General features: G+C 39.9%; 1 protein-coding gene across 1 annotated transcript in view; it reads left to right on the top strand.

Moving 5' to 3' along the window:
- Positions 1-18,185, top strand: part of ARID2 (AT-rich interaction domain 2) — a 166,747-nt gene that overhangs the window by 92,911 nt on the left and 55,651 nt on the right. The window contains exons 7-15 of the mRNA XM_073327994.2: positions 1,038-1,104; positions 1,189-1,439; positions 2,640-2,736; positions 2,822-3,031; positions 4,275-4,439; positions 8,525-8,600; positions 12,954-13,088; positions 13,830-14,029; positions 14,464-17,324. Of these exons, the coding sequence (XP_073184095.2) occupies positions 1,038-1,104; positions 1,189-1,439; positions 2,640-2,736; positions 2,822-3,031; positions 4,275-4,439; positions 8,525-8,600; positions 12,954-13,088; positions 13,830-14,029; positions 14,464-17,324 (4,062 nt within the window). The remainder of the gene's footprint in view (positions 1-1,037; positions 1,105-1,188; positions 1,440-2,639; positions 2,737-2,821; positions 3,032-4,274; positions 4,440-8,524; positions 8,601-12,953; positions 13,089-13,829; positions 14,030-14,463; positions 17,325-18,185) is intronic.

Raw genomic sequence — 18,185 nt, 5'->3', positions numbered from 1 at the left:
TATTGCTGATAGCATCAGGATTAAGAAGAGAAATTTCCTTCAAATGAGAAACCTTTTTGTTCCACGGCAGTATAAAGTTTGAATTTGCTCTAATCTGGGCTGTCTCTTTAATTTCAATAATTCAAGATGTTCAAATGAGAGGTAAAACTCCTGTGTCAAAGTGCCCAGTGTGATATTTGGAGGCATTCTTCAGCGTGAGATGGCATCTTTCAAATGTGACATAAAACTGAGCTTCTGGCCTGTCATAGAAATTTTCTGAATATTTGTATAAAGCACTTTAGATGTGTTTAGTGTGCAAACCCTTTCTCAATACAGGTAAACATAACAAACCATAGCATTTTCAAGAGGGTAGGGGTGTGAACCTTAGTATCATGGTCACAGTCTAGTTTGGGTAATTATGCTGTGTACCAAAAATTCTGCTATAATTAATCTGGCTATAATAATTTTCATTTCTTGTCCTAAATTGTTTCCTGGGTTTTCCTCTGTGATGATAAAGCTGTTGCATTTCACCTAAGAGACAGCTATATTTTAGTAGTGAATTAAGTGATTCCTATATATTTTATTAGCTTATGAGCTTGATCCTGCATATCCTTGATCATATGATTAATCTTGACTGTAGTCGGACTAGCCACACAGTAAAGATTTGCAGATCAGGCCTTTAATTTGTAAAGTACTTTGAATTCCTTGTGGTGGAATAGGAATAGGTCTCAGATCCTGTTGGTTGATTGTGGATGGAGTACCTTTGGTGTCTTGGAAGGATGGCAGGAAGACTTCTTTAAAGCAGCTGTAATATATTGAACATTATACGTTTCAGCTCTGGAGTGAAGAATGTACCATTATTTAGACAGAGATCATCTTTAAGATGCAATAGTAGCTGACATGAATGGGAAGAGGATTTTTTCCAAGGGATGGAACGGTGATAAACACATCCATAACCATTTGTGAATATTTTAAAGATGCAGAAGAGAAAACAAATGTGTTTTTAAAGGAAACATCACACTTTAGAAATTCAATTTTATTTTTTATTCTGTTCTCAGTTTTGGAAGGATATTGTCGAGGATAATGAAGTACGTGACCTCATTTCTGACAGAAACAAATCTCAAGGTGAGATGTCTTGAATAAACTGATTAGATAAGTTCTGGTAAATATAGAAAAGGAATAGCTAAAGTTGATTTTTTTCTTTTGTAGATGTTCCATCAGAAGAATGGATATGGGAATCCTTATTTCATCCACCTCGCAAGTTGGGCATTAATGATATTGAAGGGCAACGGGTACTTCAGATTGCAGTGATATTGCGAAATCTTTCTTTTGAGGAGGGAAACGTTAAACTTTTGGCAGCTAATCGTACCTGTCTTCGGTTCCTGCTACTCTCTGCTCATAGTCATTTTATTTCTCTAAGACAATTGGGGCTTGACACACTAGGAAATATTGCAGCAGAGGTAAATATACTTTGGAGAAGGTGCTACTTTTTTATTAAGTAGCTTGACTGATGTCTTAAATTTAATTTTTTTTTTTGTGTTTATTTGAAGTAGTAGTGAATAATTGCTTTGAATTTGCAAATAATAGATTTCAACAGAATGCACGAGGCTAGGAATCAGATGTAGAGTGGGACCCCCAGTTTGCCTAAGCACAGTCATGTGAGGGAATGGAGTTGTGTGGGGGCATGTGATCCTTCAAATCATCTATGATTTTCAATTAAAATTCCAGGGCACCGGGGAATTACTTTAAAAATGAAAAATATTCATACAGGTTATACTTTATAAATCATAACTACACTATGACAGTACAAGAATTCCTGTGTGACCAGATAATAGGTATCAATACACAGTTTATAATAATAAGTATGAGAAAACCAGGGGGACTTTGGGAAGGTCACATACACATGGGTATATCATCAGTGAGGGAGACTTTTTCTTTTCAAAGATATTTAGATGTAAGAAGAAACAGTAAACGGCCAACTCATTCCATTTTATGGCATTATACACCACCGATAAATATAAAGTTTGATATTGTGTATATATTGAAATCCTGTAATGAGTAAATAGTAGGGAAGGAGACACTGTAGTGCTCAGCTACTGATAGAACTCTGACTAGGATGGTGTTTTCATGGATATCTGCATGGTCCTGGTGTGTGTGGGAGGGCCTTTGAGAGTGCAATAGTGGTGGTAGTAGTAGCAGTATTTATCATAGTGCCTAGGGACCCAAGTCATGGACCAGGACCCCATTGTACTAGGTGCTGTACAAACAGGACAAAGGATGGTGAAAGCCGCAGGGGGAAGTTCATCCCTAATGACTGCTACTGTTTCGCAGGGCTCAGGAAAACATTCATATCCATCCTGATGACAGCCTAGGAATTCAGTTATTTTCCTTACTGTAAAGACTCAAAGAAAAAAGAGAAGCTCAGAGCCTCTTCCCAAATACTTCAGAAGAGAAAAGGGTTAATGCGATTTAAAAAATAATAATTAAGAATTCTAGGCATTTAAAGCACAGTCTTGCATGCTCACAGAAGTGACAACATATTCCAATATATAAAGACTTTTGAGCATTGAATTTGGTATGCAAATTTAAGAACTGTGACTATTATGACTGTATGTACAACGTGGACTGCAGCTTAAATAATGTTTTTTCCCTTCTCTCAGCTTTTGTTGGACCCTGTTGATTTCAAAACTACTCATCTAATGTTTCACACTGTTACAAAATGCCTAATGGCAAGGGATAGATTCTTAAAAATGAGAGGTAAGGTCTTAGACTGCTAATTTTTTGTAAACAGTTAAGAGAATGATTTTTGGCTGTTTAATACTGTTCTATATTTGTTTTTCAGGCATGGAAATCTTGGGGAATCTTTGTAAAGCTGAAGATAATGGTGTATTAATTTGTGAATATGTGGATCAAGAATCCTACAAAGAGATAATATGTCATCTCACTTTACCAGATGTGCTGCTTGTAATCTCAGCACTTGAAGTGCTGTACATGCTCACAGAAATGGGAGAAGTGGCCTGCACAAAGATTGCTAAAGTAGACAAGAGCATAGGTGAGGAAGAAGCAAAACAAAATCTCATATTAGTTTATTTGTTGAGGAAAAAGAATTGACACAGTGCCACATTCCGGGATTCAAAAATTTTACTTTGTCAGAGTTTAGAAAATGTATGTGTTTGTACAGTTACTCCCCACTTAACATTGTAGTTATGTTCCTGAAAAATGTGACTTTAAGCGAAATGGTGTTAAGCGAATCCAATTTCCCCATAAGAATGAATGTAAATGGGGGGGGTTAGGTTCCAGGGAAATTTTTTTTTTGCCGTACAGTACAGTACTATAGTTGGAAGGTGCCCCTGCCTTACCCCACACAGGTACAGCCCACTGGCACTGGAGACAATGAGGCAGGCAAGGAGGCTGAAGGTGCTGTAGAATAGGAGAAGCACGTTGTGCAGCAGCAGTGGCAGCTTCCCCTACTTTGCAAGCACTGGGGGGAGGAGGGGAGGCTCAACCCTCGTCCCGCCCACTTCACCCCTTCCCCCAAGCCCCGACCCTTAACCCGCCTCTTCTTCCCGCCCCACTCCCCCTTTACTCCGCACACCGTGTCCTCACTCCTTCACCCTCCCTCCCCTGCCTCCTGCCTGCAGCAGTCAGCTGGCTTGTGGCATTCAGGAGGGAGCGGGGAGGAGTGAGGACATGGCATGCAGGCTTCCGCTCCCTCCCCTGCCTCCTGCCTGTGCTCCTTCCCCCTCCCTCCTGAACGCTGCAAGCCAGCTGATTGCCGCGGGCAGGAGACGGGGGGAGGAGGGGGAAGGTGCTGATCTGCGTGGTCTGCCGGCTGGTGGGAGGCGCTGTGGGAGGGGCGTAGGGGAGCTGATAGCGGGGCTGCCAGCTGTACGAAGCAGGCAGCCAAACGACGTTATAGCGAAGCATTGCACAACTTTAAATGGAGCATGTTCTGTAATGGAGCAGGGACATAAGATCGAAACAATGTTAAGCGAGAGGATGTTAAGTGGGGAGTTACTGTGTATTATGTGCATATTGTTGCCGCATATTTACATAACTGAATTTTTATTTTCTCAGAGTATTAATGAAAATAGAGACCAAAGCAGGTCAGGATTTTGCATTATATATCAGCTTTATATGCCATGAAAAATATTATGTAGAAATCCACAGAAATATGTGAGGATTTGTTTTTCTTTCAGCAAGTGTCAGTTTAATTCAAATCAGTGTGTTCAGTACCAAACACTCATATTTGTTTTGTTGTAATATCGTTATTGGTTTTGCATTTAATGTTTTAGATACATTAGTATGTCTGGTTTCTATGGACATCCAGATGTTTGGACCTGATGCACTTACTGCTGTAAAACTCATTGAACATCAGAGCTCCAACCATCAAGTATCTGAAATCAGGCCACAGGCGGTGGAGCATGTTTCCTCACAGGCCCATGCAACAGCTGTCCCAGGTTAGTGCTATTGTAGGAGAACATCCTTTTGTATTTTTGTAGAACATTCTTTATAGCATATGTGACTATCCATCTGTTTTTCTATCTGTAGCAGTATAATTGCGTGCATGTGTATAGCTATATAGCTGTGTGTAATTTAATGATTTACTTGTGCTTCAATATGTCAAATCAGACATGCATATTTTTAGTATTGTTGCTGGCAAAATGGATGTTAAGTTATTCTTTTTCTTTTTCTAATTGAATAAATATTTGGAACAATATTGGTCATTACATGAAAACACTCTGAAGTAACATGGAAAGAGTCTTAACATTTTTCAGCGCTGTCAATCTTGAAAATGTACACAATGAATATGTTACACATTTTTATTTAAAATTAACCTGTTCATTTGCATGTCGTCAAAATATGTACAACTCACAGAGGGGTAGCAAGTCCATTTTGTGTTATATTCTGTGTGAATAGTAAGTAGGTGGCAGTATGTAAAATATGTTCTCAGTTAGTGTTTGGGTCAAATTCTAGGAAAATGGGCTACCAGATCTAATGGAATCATAGAAATGAAGATTGAAAAATAATTCTCATGACTGCACTGAAGCCACTAAACATTTCATTTGTGATGTGAGCTAAAGTTTAACACCTGCAATTAAAACTTAAAGGAAAGTTCATCCTTTGTTGAGGTCATTAGAACCTCAGAATGTACTTGATATTGTTGATATTGTTTAGTTGCAGAAATCTATTTTCAGAGCGAAATCCTGGCCCCATTGAAGTGAATGATAAAGCACTCTTTGACTTTAGTAGGGTCAAAATTGCACTCTAGATATTTAGTATCTTTTGACGCACACACACAGGGTTTTTAACAAGAAATTTTTTTGTTAAATTCATATACAAAATTACATTCTGCTGACCTATGTGGTTCCTCTTACAGCAAGTATAGGAGAAAAATGTCTAAATCAGTGCTTTTCACAAGTATACATTGCATATCAAGAAAGTTATGGGCATGGTTGGATCATGGCATCTACAGTGACTCATCCAATCCAAATGTAAATGTCACTCTCATTAATTAAACAACTGATAATACAATCAAGCGTGTACTTGCTTGTCCCAGTCCTGCTGCCCTCACTCCCATAATTTCAGTGAAAGTAAAACCTGCAGGATTTGGCTCATACTGGAGACCCAAGAGTCAAGTGCTTTCAGCCATTTGAAAAGTGTAGATCTTTGAAATAACTAATACACATCTTGACATAAGTTGCTGCTTTTAAAAAAATAATTAACTATTTTTTAAAAAATGTTCAAATTTAAAAACTCCCTCCCTCCCTCCCCTGCCAAAAAAATCCAACTCCACTACCACCCCCCCCCCGCCCCCCGGTTTTCCCCCCTCAATACTTAAAGTACCACTTTTTAAAGGCCCACACTGCCTTTGTGTGGTTCCCGGAAGCTCCTAAAGGGTGTAAACCTGAGACATGTTGGTGAGCTGCAACTCCCATTCAAGTCAGGGTCAGATTCAAAGACTCTAGTACTTCTGTTTCATTTCTGTGGCTAAATATAAACTTAAGTTTTTCCCTAGTATTTTTTCCCTTTCCCTCTTGGACTTAATAGACATTGTGGTTTGTTGGATTACCGACTCATTCAGAACCTTTCTCAGTTAATCAGTTTCTTCTTCTCAAAACCATTTTTTATAAAACATTGCAGTTCACAGTGACTTGACTCCAGAAAAGTATGAGCCATAAAATCTTGACAAACTTTTTGCTAGCCGATTGAAGGCCTTGCCCACGTTAGAGAATTTTGCTTTGATATGACTACATTGGTGTAGTTAGACAGGAGCAAACTCCAAATATAGATGTGCTGCACCTCTGTAAAGCAAGTTACTAGAATAAATTGTATTAATCATGTAAGTAGTGTAAGCATTCATGTACAACTTTACTTTTTAGTTACTGCTTTTTTATTTAATGGAACATGTTTGACTCTAATAGGACTATACTGAAATACCTGCATGATACTGAACCAGGTGACCTAGCGGTTTGGGTTGAAAGAGTTAAATTAATGTGGAAAGCATTGAAGGATGAGATAATTATATCCCAGTATCAGTCACATTTTCATTCTACAAAATAATAATTTCCCACTGCAAACTAAAATCTTAGTATTTGTGTTACTCACAAAACATATCTTAAGGCAGCATTAGTAGTTGTTTTACATTTCATTCTGTAGTCCTCTTTTCCCATGATTTGTAACTTTTTCAAAAGTTTGCCCTTTGGTGAAAACTTTCCAAGTTTGGTCTGCTCTTGAAGGTGTTTCTTTGTTTTGTTTTTAAGTTAACTTGAGCAGCTGATCCAATTTTAAGTGGTTGCAAGTTGCTTGCCTACTTTTAAAGAACAACGGAGACTTTTATGTGTTCAGAAAACTTGAAAGCGTTTTTATTTAAAAGTTCAAACATAATCCTCAACGAGGAATGTGATTTTCATATTTGGAAAAAAATTAGTTCAGAAATACTAAACTTACTACTATTTTGAAATGGTGCCCTGAGCATGTTTTAACATTTTTCTTAAGCAAAGAAGTGCTTGCGCAATTGGTGCATGAGCGCACATCCCCCCTCACCTCGGATGCACATAAACTGAAAAATAGATTAAGGGAGAGTAGTTGGGAAAACCTTATTTGTTCCCAGACCATCTCAGTATTCTGAATAATGATAGGGAATACTACAGCCAAGGGACCACCATTGAGAATGACATGCCCCTGATCGTTTGCATCAGCTGCATGATTCCTACTAATCATAAATGGGAGTGCTAGACAGGAAGATAGAGACTTACGGTAACTAGGTCCTAGCATGTCAAAGTCTTTAAAGATTCGTGCCAAGACCTTGAAGCAGATATAGAACTCTGTGTAGACCTATTGCAGGTCATTGATCACCAGTGTAACACAGGTTTACAGGACTGCCTGTGAACTGGCCGCATGGGCAGGCCGCTGCATCTTGCAGTAGTTGCAGCTTCTGTGTGGCCTTTGTGATCAAATCATTGCAGTAGTTCAGCACAGAGATGATGATGGCATGGATCACCAGGGCTAGGTCTCCTATTTGAAAGTGTAATTCATTTTTTATAAAGAGAATTAAGTAACATGGCAGGATTTAACACCCTTGGACAAGAGTGCATTGCTATTCTGTTGAAGCATCTTGATGTCATGTGCTTGAATCTTGCATAAAGATGTAGGCAATTTTTATTACTTTAAGGTCAACTCAAATTGGTTCTGATTAGTTCCACCCTGGGATATAAGGTGCTAGAATATTTGAGCAGGCAGGAAGAATTGAGGAGGTAAGACAGAGGGGTCAACCAAGCTTGAGAAAAAGCAATATTTCTTCTTTGAGTGATTGGCTATATGTATGTGTCTGTATGTTGGTGCTCATGTGCCTCATGAACTTGAGATCAGAAGTATTTGGCCATCAGGGTCAATGGATCTGCACCTGGCCTCATACCCTTGACATATCCTCCTCCCGGGGAAGAAGGGTGAAGTGGACCAACTTGTTTCTCAGTTCCTTCTTACTGTCTGTGGCTCTGGTGGTTCCTATTACTTCATTCCATCCTATCATAAAACCAGTTTCAAGCCAGGTGTGCAAGTCATGGTTTATACTAGTGCAGTACATTTAGACTAGCAGTTTGCACTAATACAGTTACACTAGTGGCTAAAAACCTTGTTGGAGACGTGTCCTCACACACATCTCATTACATCTTTGAAACAACTTGGCATGCATTTAAACAGAGTTGATTTAAAGCAAATCTGATCATTCAGTAATAAATAAGCTATTGCCTTTTAAGACATGGATGTGGGGAGTTCTTAAAATGTATGTAGTTATACTTTGTGTCTATGAATCTCTCTGTAGATGTAAGTAATTAATTAATCCTAACATTTAATTTTGTCAAAATGAACTTCTTTGGGGGAAGAGTGAGGGGAGAGATCTCTCAAAAATACAAAACAAATTTCAAATCAAATTTGAAACCGCTGAACTTCAGATGATTCTTTGTGTTGCCTGAGATGTTCAATTTTATAGGAAGAATCATCATTATATGTCAGCAAATTTATCTTTTTATTTCCTTTTCCACAGCATCAAGAGCAGCACAGCATGTTGCTCCACCACCAGGAATAGTAGAAATAGACAGTGAGAAATTTGCATGCCAGTGGTAAGTATACAGTTCCATTCAAATACTTTCTTGAGGAAGAGGGAAAAACAGCACAGAATATTAGTCACTTGACATGATACTTCAAACTAGTTGTTTTCTCTTTCTTAGAATATAATTTAATTCAATTACAAATCTAATCTTGCTGTAAAACTGTAGAGCAGCATTATATAACTGAACAGTATTTTCATCTTGTGCTACTGTAGCTATACAAGAAAGTGTTTCTCAAATTTTGAAACTAGATTTCTGGAAGGGCTGGGATTTCATCAGTGGGAGACTCAAGCAAACCAGGGAAGATGAAAGACCTTTTTTTCCTCTGACCTCCCGCCCCATACTTGGTTTAATATTTTTACTAGTTATAATGTATGTTTGTACATCCAATAGTCTAAAGAATTGATCCCCAACTCGTAGCTCTCAAGTAGGGCTAGGGTGATTCCTCAAACTGGTGTTGACCTATACTTGTGTCTGCTCAAATTCTAAGTCTTTGGGTTGATCAGTTCCTGAAACTCTTCCACTTCCAACACTCCCCGCTTCCCTCGCGGGCAATGATATAGGTTAATACATTCACAAGATGGATCTAGTTATTGAACTGATTCAGATATTCATCTATACACAAATATCTTTACAGTGAAGTGGGGAGCATTTTACAAGAAGCAGAATGGTTCTACACTGAAAGTCTGTCATTTCACTTACAAGTTAAGCAAGGATTTTGACTGCACAGGAGTAGTTCTGTTGTAGATCCTAGCTGGTCAACTGAGTTGCCTCCTCTGCTCCTGCTTGTAGTTAGACACTTATATTGTGCTCTGTGTGAGGTATCATTAATATGAGTTATTGCTAGTTGATGCTAACATATGATGAGACTCTGAGCTTAGATACTACAGTGATATAGTTAATATAGAAAACCTCAGATAGAAGATTTTAGCTAGAAAATAGCAGCTAGTATTTGAAATCTTCATAATCCAAAATAAGTGGAATCTGCGTATTCCTCCTCTCAAACGGCGTATTCCTCCTCTCAAACCTGCTTCTTCAGAAGCCCATTGTATACAGCTATGAATTCTACAGGTTATATTTATACTATACTCTTTCTGCCTGGGAATTAGACAGTAGAGCAGTCCCACTGAGATGTGAAGTAATAATGCAGGAACAGTGAGCAATCAGTCTCCCCTGCTTCCCATGCTGCTGTTCTGCCAACCTCCAATCCTAGGAAAGGTAGAAAAGGAGCCACTGAAATCTTTCTGGCCCCCAAAACCAAAAAGGAATGATGCAGAATAGTCTCTCTTGCATTCAAGCAGGCAGGAATGGGCAGTTAAATCGGAGAAAGATTCCACAGATGCCACCTCTTATTCAGTAGTAGCCAGGATTTGGGGAACAGGAAAAACAATATTTTGGTGGAAGAAGTAGAAAAAGGCAACAGAATCACTGTGCTATGCTGCAGTTGTGTAACACCATCAGATGACAAAATGTAATTAAACAAATGATACAACACAATGTCAGAATGATCTGTAGTGGTTATTTTTTGTCTGATTCTGTGCTAGGTAACAAAGTGCTGGGTACTCTATAGTTATTTTTCTTTTTCTGAATTCTAAATGGAAGTGAACCAACAAGATATAAAACAGGTGGCCCTGTACACAAGCCTAAAATATAATACTAACCATGATATTTTTTCCAATGTTTTTCGTGGAGTTGAAGAATGGGAAATAGCTTTAATGCAAACACAATTGAAAGAGACTAACATGGAGGGGTTTTTACCCCTGTAAAATCTCTTAGTAAGTTTTTGTCACTGTCTCTTACTGAGAGAAGTTGAAAGGTAGTAAGTCATAATGAAAGAATTTAGAAATATTGCTATCACTTGGAAGCAGCAGAAGGACATGCTAAAGAGGGGCAATGTATTAAAACTAATATCCCTAATATTATAAGCCAACTGGGCCGGAATGAGGATCCCCTGCAAGGTAAGTGCACATCATGGTCTAATCACCAACTCCCAAATCAAGATTATGAGATACAGAACATCTTCTCTGACATTCAGTGGTCACAGTGATACTGGTGTGTGTCATGGGAGACTGACGCTGTTTTTAATGACAATCTGGTTAGAGAAAGCAGGAATATTGATTTTTTTTTTCATAATATCTATGCATTATTACACAGAATGTGGATTCAATTTTTGTAACTATATTAAAAGTTTGGCAAGAAAAAAAAAAGGCATAATGTTTACTGGTGTTGTATTCTAAGTTCCCTGTAAGGTGTGAGGCTGCACAGCCACGCAGCAGCCTATTTAGCACCGCGCAGGCACTCAAGGAACCCGCCTGGGGACCTGCCACGGGAGGGGCGCCGCTCCCCCGGCACCCCACCTAGTCTGGCCCCCAATCTGCTGCGACCGGGGCGCAGGGCGCCCCTTCCACAGCCCCAACTCTGCTGCGGTGTGGCCGGAGTAGCCCGGACCCAGCCACAGACAGGGTGCCCAGACCTGCTGGGGCGGCGCAGCCCCAGGTGCAGTCAAGGCAGCACAGCCCTGGCCCAGACCTGCTCTGTGAGGAGCACCTATCCTGCAACCCCAACCCCAAAGCTGCCGAGGCGGGGAGAGGCGCCTCTCCCCCACAGCCCAGGTGCTGCTGCTGCCGGGGGAGAGAGCTGGGGGGAGTCTTCTCTCCCCACCATAGATCCTGAGCACCCTCCTGCACCGCAAACCCCTCATCCCGGGCCCCACTCCAGAGACCACACCCCCAGATGGAGCCCCCCGCCGGAGCCCTCACACCCCAACCCTCTGCCCCAGCCCCACCCCAGAGCCTGCACCCCCCAGCCGGAACCCTCATACCCCTACACCCCAACACTCTGCCCCAGCCCTGAGCCCCTGATCTCTGGCCCCACCCCAGAGCCTGCACTTCCAGCCGGAGCCCTCACCCCCATCACATGAATTTTGTTATGTGCACCAATATGAAGGTGATATGTCACACATCACCTCCGTATTGGTGCACATGACAAAATTCATTCTGCACATGGGTAGGAAAAATTAGAGGGACATAGCCTGGTTGTATTGGCTATGAAAGAAGACAACACTAAATTCTCTCATCTGCTTTCTTTCTCTTTAGAATTTCTAATTACATTCTGGTTATAGTACTTTTAGATGATGCTAAACAATAGAGAATACGGTGTGTTTTTTCAAATCCTATAGGTGATATAGATTGTACTGCTGACAGTTTAAAAAATATATTGATACTCTTTGAGCCTGCATGGCAGTGCAGATATTTTGGTGTTCTGTAGAGAGTTGTTGCTGTCTCCATTTGCTGTCAGAAAGGAACTATTTCCCAACTTTCTGAGCTGGCATAGAGGATCTCAAAGAAATAAAAATTACCAGTTAAGGAAAATATCCTTTTTTTTTTTTTTTGGTTGGCTGTGCTTTTGTGGAGGTCCTTCAGGAACCACACATTGCTTCGCTCCCTGGGAATTTATTGATATTGCCTGGAGCATTGGCCAGAGCCGGTTGTTCGAGGACAACATGAGGCCTTCACCCTGCTTGCCTCCAGGGATGAATGTTCTGCCTCTGTAGCACTCCTATTCCCCTATGATCCTGGTAGTTCAGGGTAAGGTTGTTACTATATCTCTGATTTTCCTGTGTATTGCACTACATCTAGATTAGCAGATCAGTCTGAAAAACTTACTTTGACTTGTAAGGTCAGCAAATTTTTGATGGAAACCTTTGATAGAGAATGAGTATGCAATGCTAAAGTATATCTGACTTTTGATCTAAAGTTTAAAAGATATAGTTTGAAGCCTTTAAATTTATAATTTATTTAACTGATAGACACAGTTGGGTGGGGTGAGCAGATGATTAAGGCTTATATGGCAGTGAGGAACTGAGCTGTTAATTTCCAGATATTCTAACATTTGTGGGTTATATGTAGTTGTTTTTTTTCTTTTTCTTTTTTTTAAAGTTGTAGAATTTTGTAGAGAATATATAAAGTTGTTCTGGGGACTTCATTGAAACACATTTTCAATCTGAAATTTTCTCAGATAAGTTTTTGGTTTGTGAATATGTTACTAAGTCTTGCATATTATATATGTAAATAATAATCTCAACAGGATGTTATGTGATCGATTTTTGCCATGTATCTTTGTGCTTTTCCTTGTATTAACTTTGGGCATTGAGGTTTACATCGTGAAAGATAAAATTACGTTGTATTGAGGAGGTGTTTGATAGGAGAGTGCATTAAAATGCTGTTTTCAATATTTTAATTAGCAGTGTTGTTACTGATTGTCCAAAATCCTTTACTCAGCCAGAGAGTAGCGTTTCAACCCTTTAAAAAGTATTGTCCATGTTGCAGTGTGTTTCATCATTTATTTTTCTTTCTTCATTTTCAGGTTGAATGCACATTTTGAGGTGAATTCAGATTGCTCAGTCTCTCGAGCGGAAATGTACTCTGAATACCTCTCAACCTGCAGTAAATTAGCTCGAGGTGGAATCCTAACATCAACTGGATTTTATAAATGTCTTCGGTAAGGTGAAAAGTCTAAAGAAGAATAAACAGGAGATTGTGGATGCCTAATGCTAATCTGCAACTTCAAACTTCTTTAGGGAAATACCTACTCTCAAATGAGTTTTAAAGACTGCTCTGATCTGTTAGCATTTGGAATTTTAAGTAAAAAAAAAAAAAAAAAAGTTTGATAGTTCAAATCAATAGCAATTATTTTGTTCTTTGTAAAGACTTTGTTAGAGCTTGCTGTATGTGTTTGGCCATATATTTCTTCCACTTTTAGCTTTTGGGGGTTACAGTTTTCATTTCTCTTGTCCATTGTAAATGCTAATTCTGGTGAACCTTTCAGTCTCCAAGGAGGTAGTCTTCTAAAAAAAGCATCTGAGCATCTCACTCTGGTGAGAAGACACATGACAGGCTGCAACTCTGCAGAAACAGAAACAGATGCTGTCACCAAATATTAGCCATTGAAAAATACTCTTCTGTTTGAAAAATAGAATGGAGATTTCCCATGCCCATTCCTTCTCTTTTTGGCAGAGGTTGAACCCTAACTGACTAACATTAGTATCCTGGATCTAGATTTTGCAGTTAGGTACTCAATGAAGTATTTGACTTCTTAGTTTTTGTATATATGTTTGTCTTTGTCCTCTCTACGTACAGAACAGAGTCAATGTGCTAAAAATGAAAAGAAAGAGGAAAAAAATAACACTGTGAAAGGACTGAATTTTTGTTATGTATATAGCTGTATGTTTGTGTTTGGCAGAACTGTCTTTCCAAATCACACAGTGAAGAGAGTAGAGGATCCAAATAACAACGGGCAGGCACATATACACGTAGTAGGAGTTAAAAGGAGAGCTATACCACTTCCCATTCAGATGTACTATCAGCAACAACCAACTTCTGCTACCCCTGTCGTCCGGGTTGATTCTATTCCTGATGTATCTCCGTCTCCTTCACCAGCAGGTTCTTTATCTTTTACATTATATTTTATGTGGCAGCCATTTTTGTTGCTTCTGAAACTAGGTAAAACAAAGTAAACTTCAGTGAAAAGAAGTTTTTAGAAACTAGTTGTTTAATTTTTTTGTTTAATGCTTTATAGTGTTGGATGATAGTGTTACTAAGTAGTATCTGGGTAGATACTGCCTAGCATTTGACACCTAATCCCTAAATTTGCAAGTCACCAGACAAGCCACTCTTATATCCACCACTAATCCGGACATGCTATAGCTGAGTTTAGAAACTACTTCACTTGGCTGTAATGATAATTTCAAATTTGGGATTTTTGATTCTTTATATTTGTGTGTTTTGCTTTGAGGTGTGGGGGTGGGACTGTTTTGGTTTGGTTTGGATTTTTGCATTAAGATTTCTGATTTTTTTTATTTCATTTGGGTCAACAGGAATCCCACATGGACCACAAAGTGTAGGAAACCATTTTCAGAGGACCCCAGTTAACAACCAGTCTTCAAATCTGACAGCAACACAGATGTCTTTTCCAATTCAAGGTGTTCACACTGTGGCGCAGACTGTTTCTAGAATTCCACAAAATCCTTCAGTTCACACACAGCAACAACAAAACGCTACCGTGACTGTCATTCAGAATAAAACTCCAATTTCCTGTGAGGTAGTCAAGGCCACAGTAATACAGAGCTCGGTTTCCCAATCTGCAGTTCCTGTTACTATTGCTGTAGGTGGAGCAGCACAAGCTTCTAATCAAAATCACAGCAGTGCAGGACCACAACCATCTGTTGCTGTTGTCAGTTCTCAGACTTTGCTTCACCACCAACCTGTAATTCAACAACAGTCTCCACTACATGCAGTGGTACCAGGACAGATACCTTCAGGCACTCCTGTTACGGTAATTCAACAAGCTGTACCTCAGGGTCATATATTTGGCAGAGTACAGAACCTACCAGCATGCACTTCAGCAGTTTCACAGGGTCAACAGTTAATCACTACATCGTCACAACCTTTGCAGACTTCATCTCAGCAGCCCTCTGCTGGTAACCAGCAACAAGACACAGTCATCATAGCACCCCAACAATATGTCACAACCTCTGCATCCAATATTGTTTCTGCCACTACAGTACAGAATTTTCAAGTTGCAGCTGGGCAGGTGGTTACTATTGCTGGTGTCCAAAATCCACAAACTTCTAGGGTAGGGTTTCAGAATATTGCTCCAAAGCCTCTACCTTCTCAGCAAGTCCCACCTACAGTGGTACAGCAACCCATGCAGCAGCAGCCGCCACCATCCCAACAAAGTGTAGTGATTGTAAGCCAGCCAGCTCAGCAAGGTCAAACTTATGCACCAGCCATTCACCAAATTGTGCTAACTAATCCAGCTTCTCTTCCAGCTGGGCAAACTGTCCAGTTGACTGGACAACCAAACATAACTCCATCTTCCTCACCGTCTCCTGGACCAGTTACAAATAACCAGGTTCCTACAGTAATGTCATCTCCATCTACTACTCAGTCACAAGGACCCCCTCCTACTGTCAGCCAGATGCTTTCCGTGAAGAGGCAGCAACAGCAGCAACATTCACCTGCGCCATCACAACAACAGGTACAAGTACAAGTCCAGCAACAACAACCGGTACAAATGCAAGTTCAGCCACAGCAAGCTAATGCAGGAGTTGGTCAGCCTTCGTCTGGAGAATCTAGTCTGATAAAACAGCTGCTTCTTCCAAAACGAGGCCCTTCAACTCCTGGTGGTAAGCTTATACTCCCAGCTCCACAGATTCCTCCACCTAACAATGCAAGAGCCCCTAGCCCTCAGGTGGTTTATCAGGTGGCTAATAACCAAGCACCAAGTTTTGGAGTTCAAGGACAGTCTCCAGCTCAGCAGCTATTAGTTGGACAGCAAAATGTTCAGCTGGTCCAGAGTGCAATCCAGCCCCAAGGGGCAGTACAAACAGTACCCATTTCTAATCTACAAATATTGCCAGGCCAGTTGATCTCAAATAGCCCAGCAACCATTTTCCAAGGGACTTCTGGCAACCAGGTTACCATAACAGTTGTGCCAAATACTAGTTTTGCTACTGCAACTGTGAGTCAGGGAAATACAACTCAGCTCATTGCTCCAGCAGGAATCTCAATGAGTGGAACACAGACAGGAGTTGGGCTTCAGGTGCAAACACTTCCAACTACTCCAGCACCTCCAGCTGGACAATCACCATGTGCTGCTGCTCCTCCATTCAAAGGTGATAAAATAATTTGCCAAAAGGAGGAAGAAGCAAAGGAAGCAACAGGTTTACACGTTCATGAACGTAAAATTGAAGTTATGGAAAATCCCTCTTGCCGAAGAGGAGCTGTGAACACCAGTAATGGGGATGCAAAGGAAAATGATATGCAGGTGGGAAGTCTTTTAAATGGGAGAAAGTATAATGACTCCAGTCTACCTCCTTCTAACTCAGGGAAAACTCAAAATGAGGCCAATCAGTGCTCACAAGTCAGTAACGGGCCATCATTAGAATTGGGTGAGAATGGAGCTCCTGGAAAGCAGAACTTTGAACAAATGGACACACAGGAAATTAAAAGTGATTTGAAGAAGCCCCTAGTTAATGGAATCTGTGATTTTGATAAAGGAGATGGTTCTCATTTGAGCAAAAACATTCCAAATCACAAAACTTCCAATCATGTAGGAAATGGTGAGATCTCTCCAGTGGAACAAGGGAATTCAGATGTCATGCAGCAAGAGACTGCTAAAGGTGATCAAGGGGAAAGGATTTCTAATGGACCTGTATTAACTTTCAGTAGTTCACCTGTTGTAAGCGGTACACAGGAAGCTGCAAAACTGTTAACCCAGCAACTTAGTGGTACCAACACTGATTTACCTAATGGACCTTTAGCTTCAAGTTTGAATTCAGATGTGCCTCAGCAACGCCCAAGTGTAGTTGTCTCACCACAATCTACAGCCTCTGTTATACAGGGGCATCAAATCATAGCAGTTCCACACTCAGGACCTAGAGTGTCCCAGTCTACCCTGTCATCTGAAGTTCGGTCTACTAATGGCACAGCAGAATGCAAAACTGTAAAGAGGCCAGCGGAGGATAATGATAGGGAAACTGTTCCAGGAATTCCAAATAAAGTAGGAGTTAGAATTGTTACAATCAGTGACCCCAACAATGCAGGTTGCAGTGCAACTATGGTTGCTGTGCCAGCTGGAGCGGATCCAAGCACTGTAGCTAAAGTAGCAATAGAAAGCGCTGTTCAGCAAAAGCAGCAGCATCCAACAACATATATACAAAGCATGGTCACACAGGTAGGTTAAGCAAACTTTTTGTGTTTATTTTACCAAATATGGTTTGTAAAAGAAACAGATATGTCAAAATGTAAATTTGCTATTCCAATATTATCCCCCATGTGGGATTTCAAATCTTCATAAAATCAGTTAGTGTGCTCCTACTTAAGCTGTTCTGATACTTCTCATTCTGTTTTTGATGCCAGTTATAGTAGTATAGTTTAAATTTATTTAAAAGGATTAAAGTCTAACAAATTGCAACTTGATTATGCATCAAGGGAAAACCCCTTGTGTTTACTTTTCTGTTATTTAATTGCTTTGTTATTTTGAAGGTTAAAAATAGTCCTTTGTATTTTAGAATCTTAAAATATTTGTTTTATCATTTCTTGCTCTCAGAGTTGTCCATATCTTGCCTCCTCACTTAGAATAGGTGTTCTATTAGGTGGCAGTCTCTACTTTTGTGTAGTGTTTTATATTTTGTTCTTACACATTTTGTTAGTAGCTCACATAAGTATATTTCTGAGGAGTGACTTTCAAATTATTTCTGTATATATATTATAAAATGTCTCAGTTGCTTATACTTCTACCACTGTCCTCGAGCTTACTGAAAAAAGTTAAAGTTTTTGGGTTTGGAGATCCGTAAAGGATAATAAATGTTTCAGTTTAAATTTATTCCAGTCAGTAGAAAATCGAGTTTGTCCATTGGTCAAAAAGGATGCTGTTTCTTTCCACCATAGGTTCTGATTCTGCAGTCCTATCTGATGGACTCTACACAGGCATAATAATCTGTTGCATGGATCAGGTTGGAGGATAGTGGTCTTAATTTCTTTTTGAGATTAAACTTTATTTACCTTTATAAGTGCAAGCTTCCTCGTACCTCAC

This window comes from Lepidochelys kempii, chromosome 1 (assembly GCF_965140285.1).
Source record: "Lepidochelys kempii isolate rLepKem1 chromosome 1, rLepKem1.hap1, whole genome shotgun sequence".
In the NCBI taxonomy this organism is placed as follows: Eukaryota; Metazoa; Chordata; order Testudines; family Cheloniidae; genus Lepidochelys; species Lepidochelys kempii.
The sequence above is the reverse complement of the archived record's forward strand: the minus strand, read 5'-3'. Positions and strand labels throughout refer to the sequence as shown.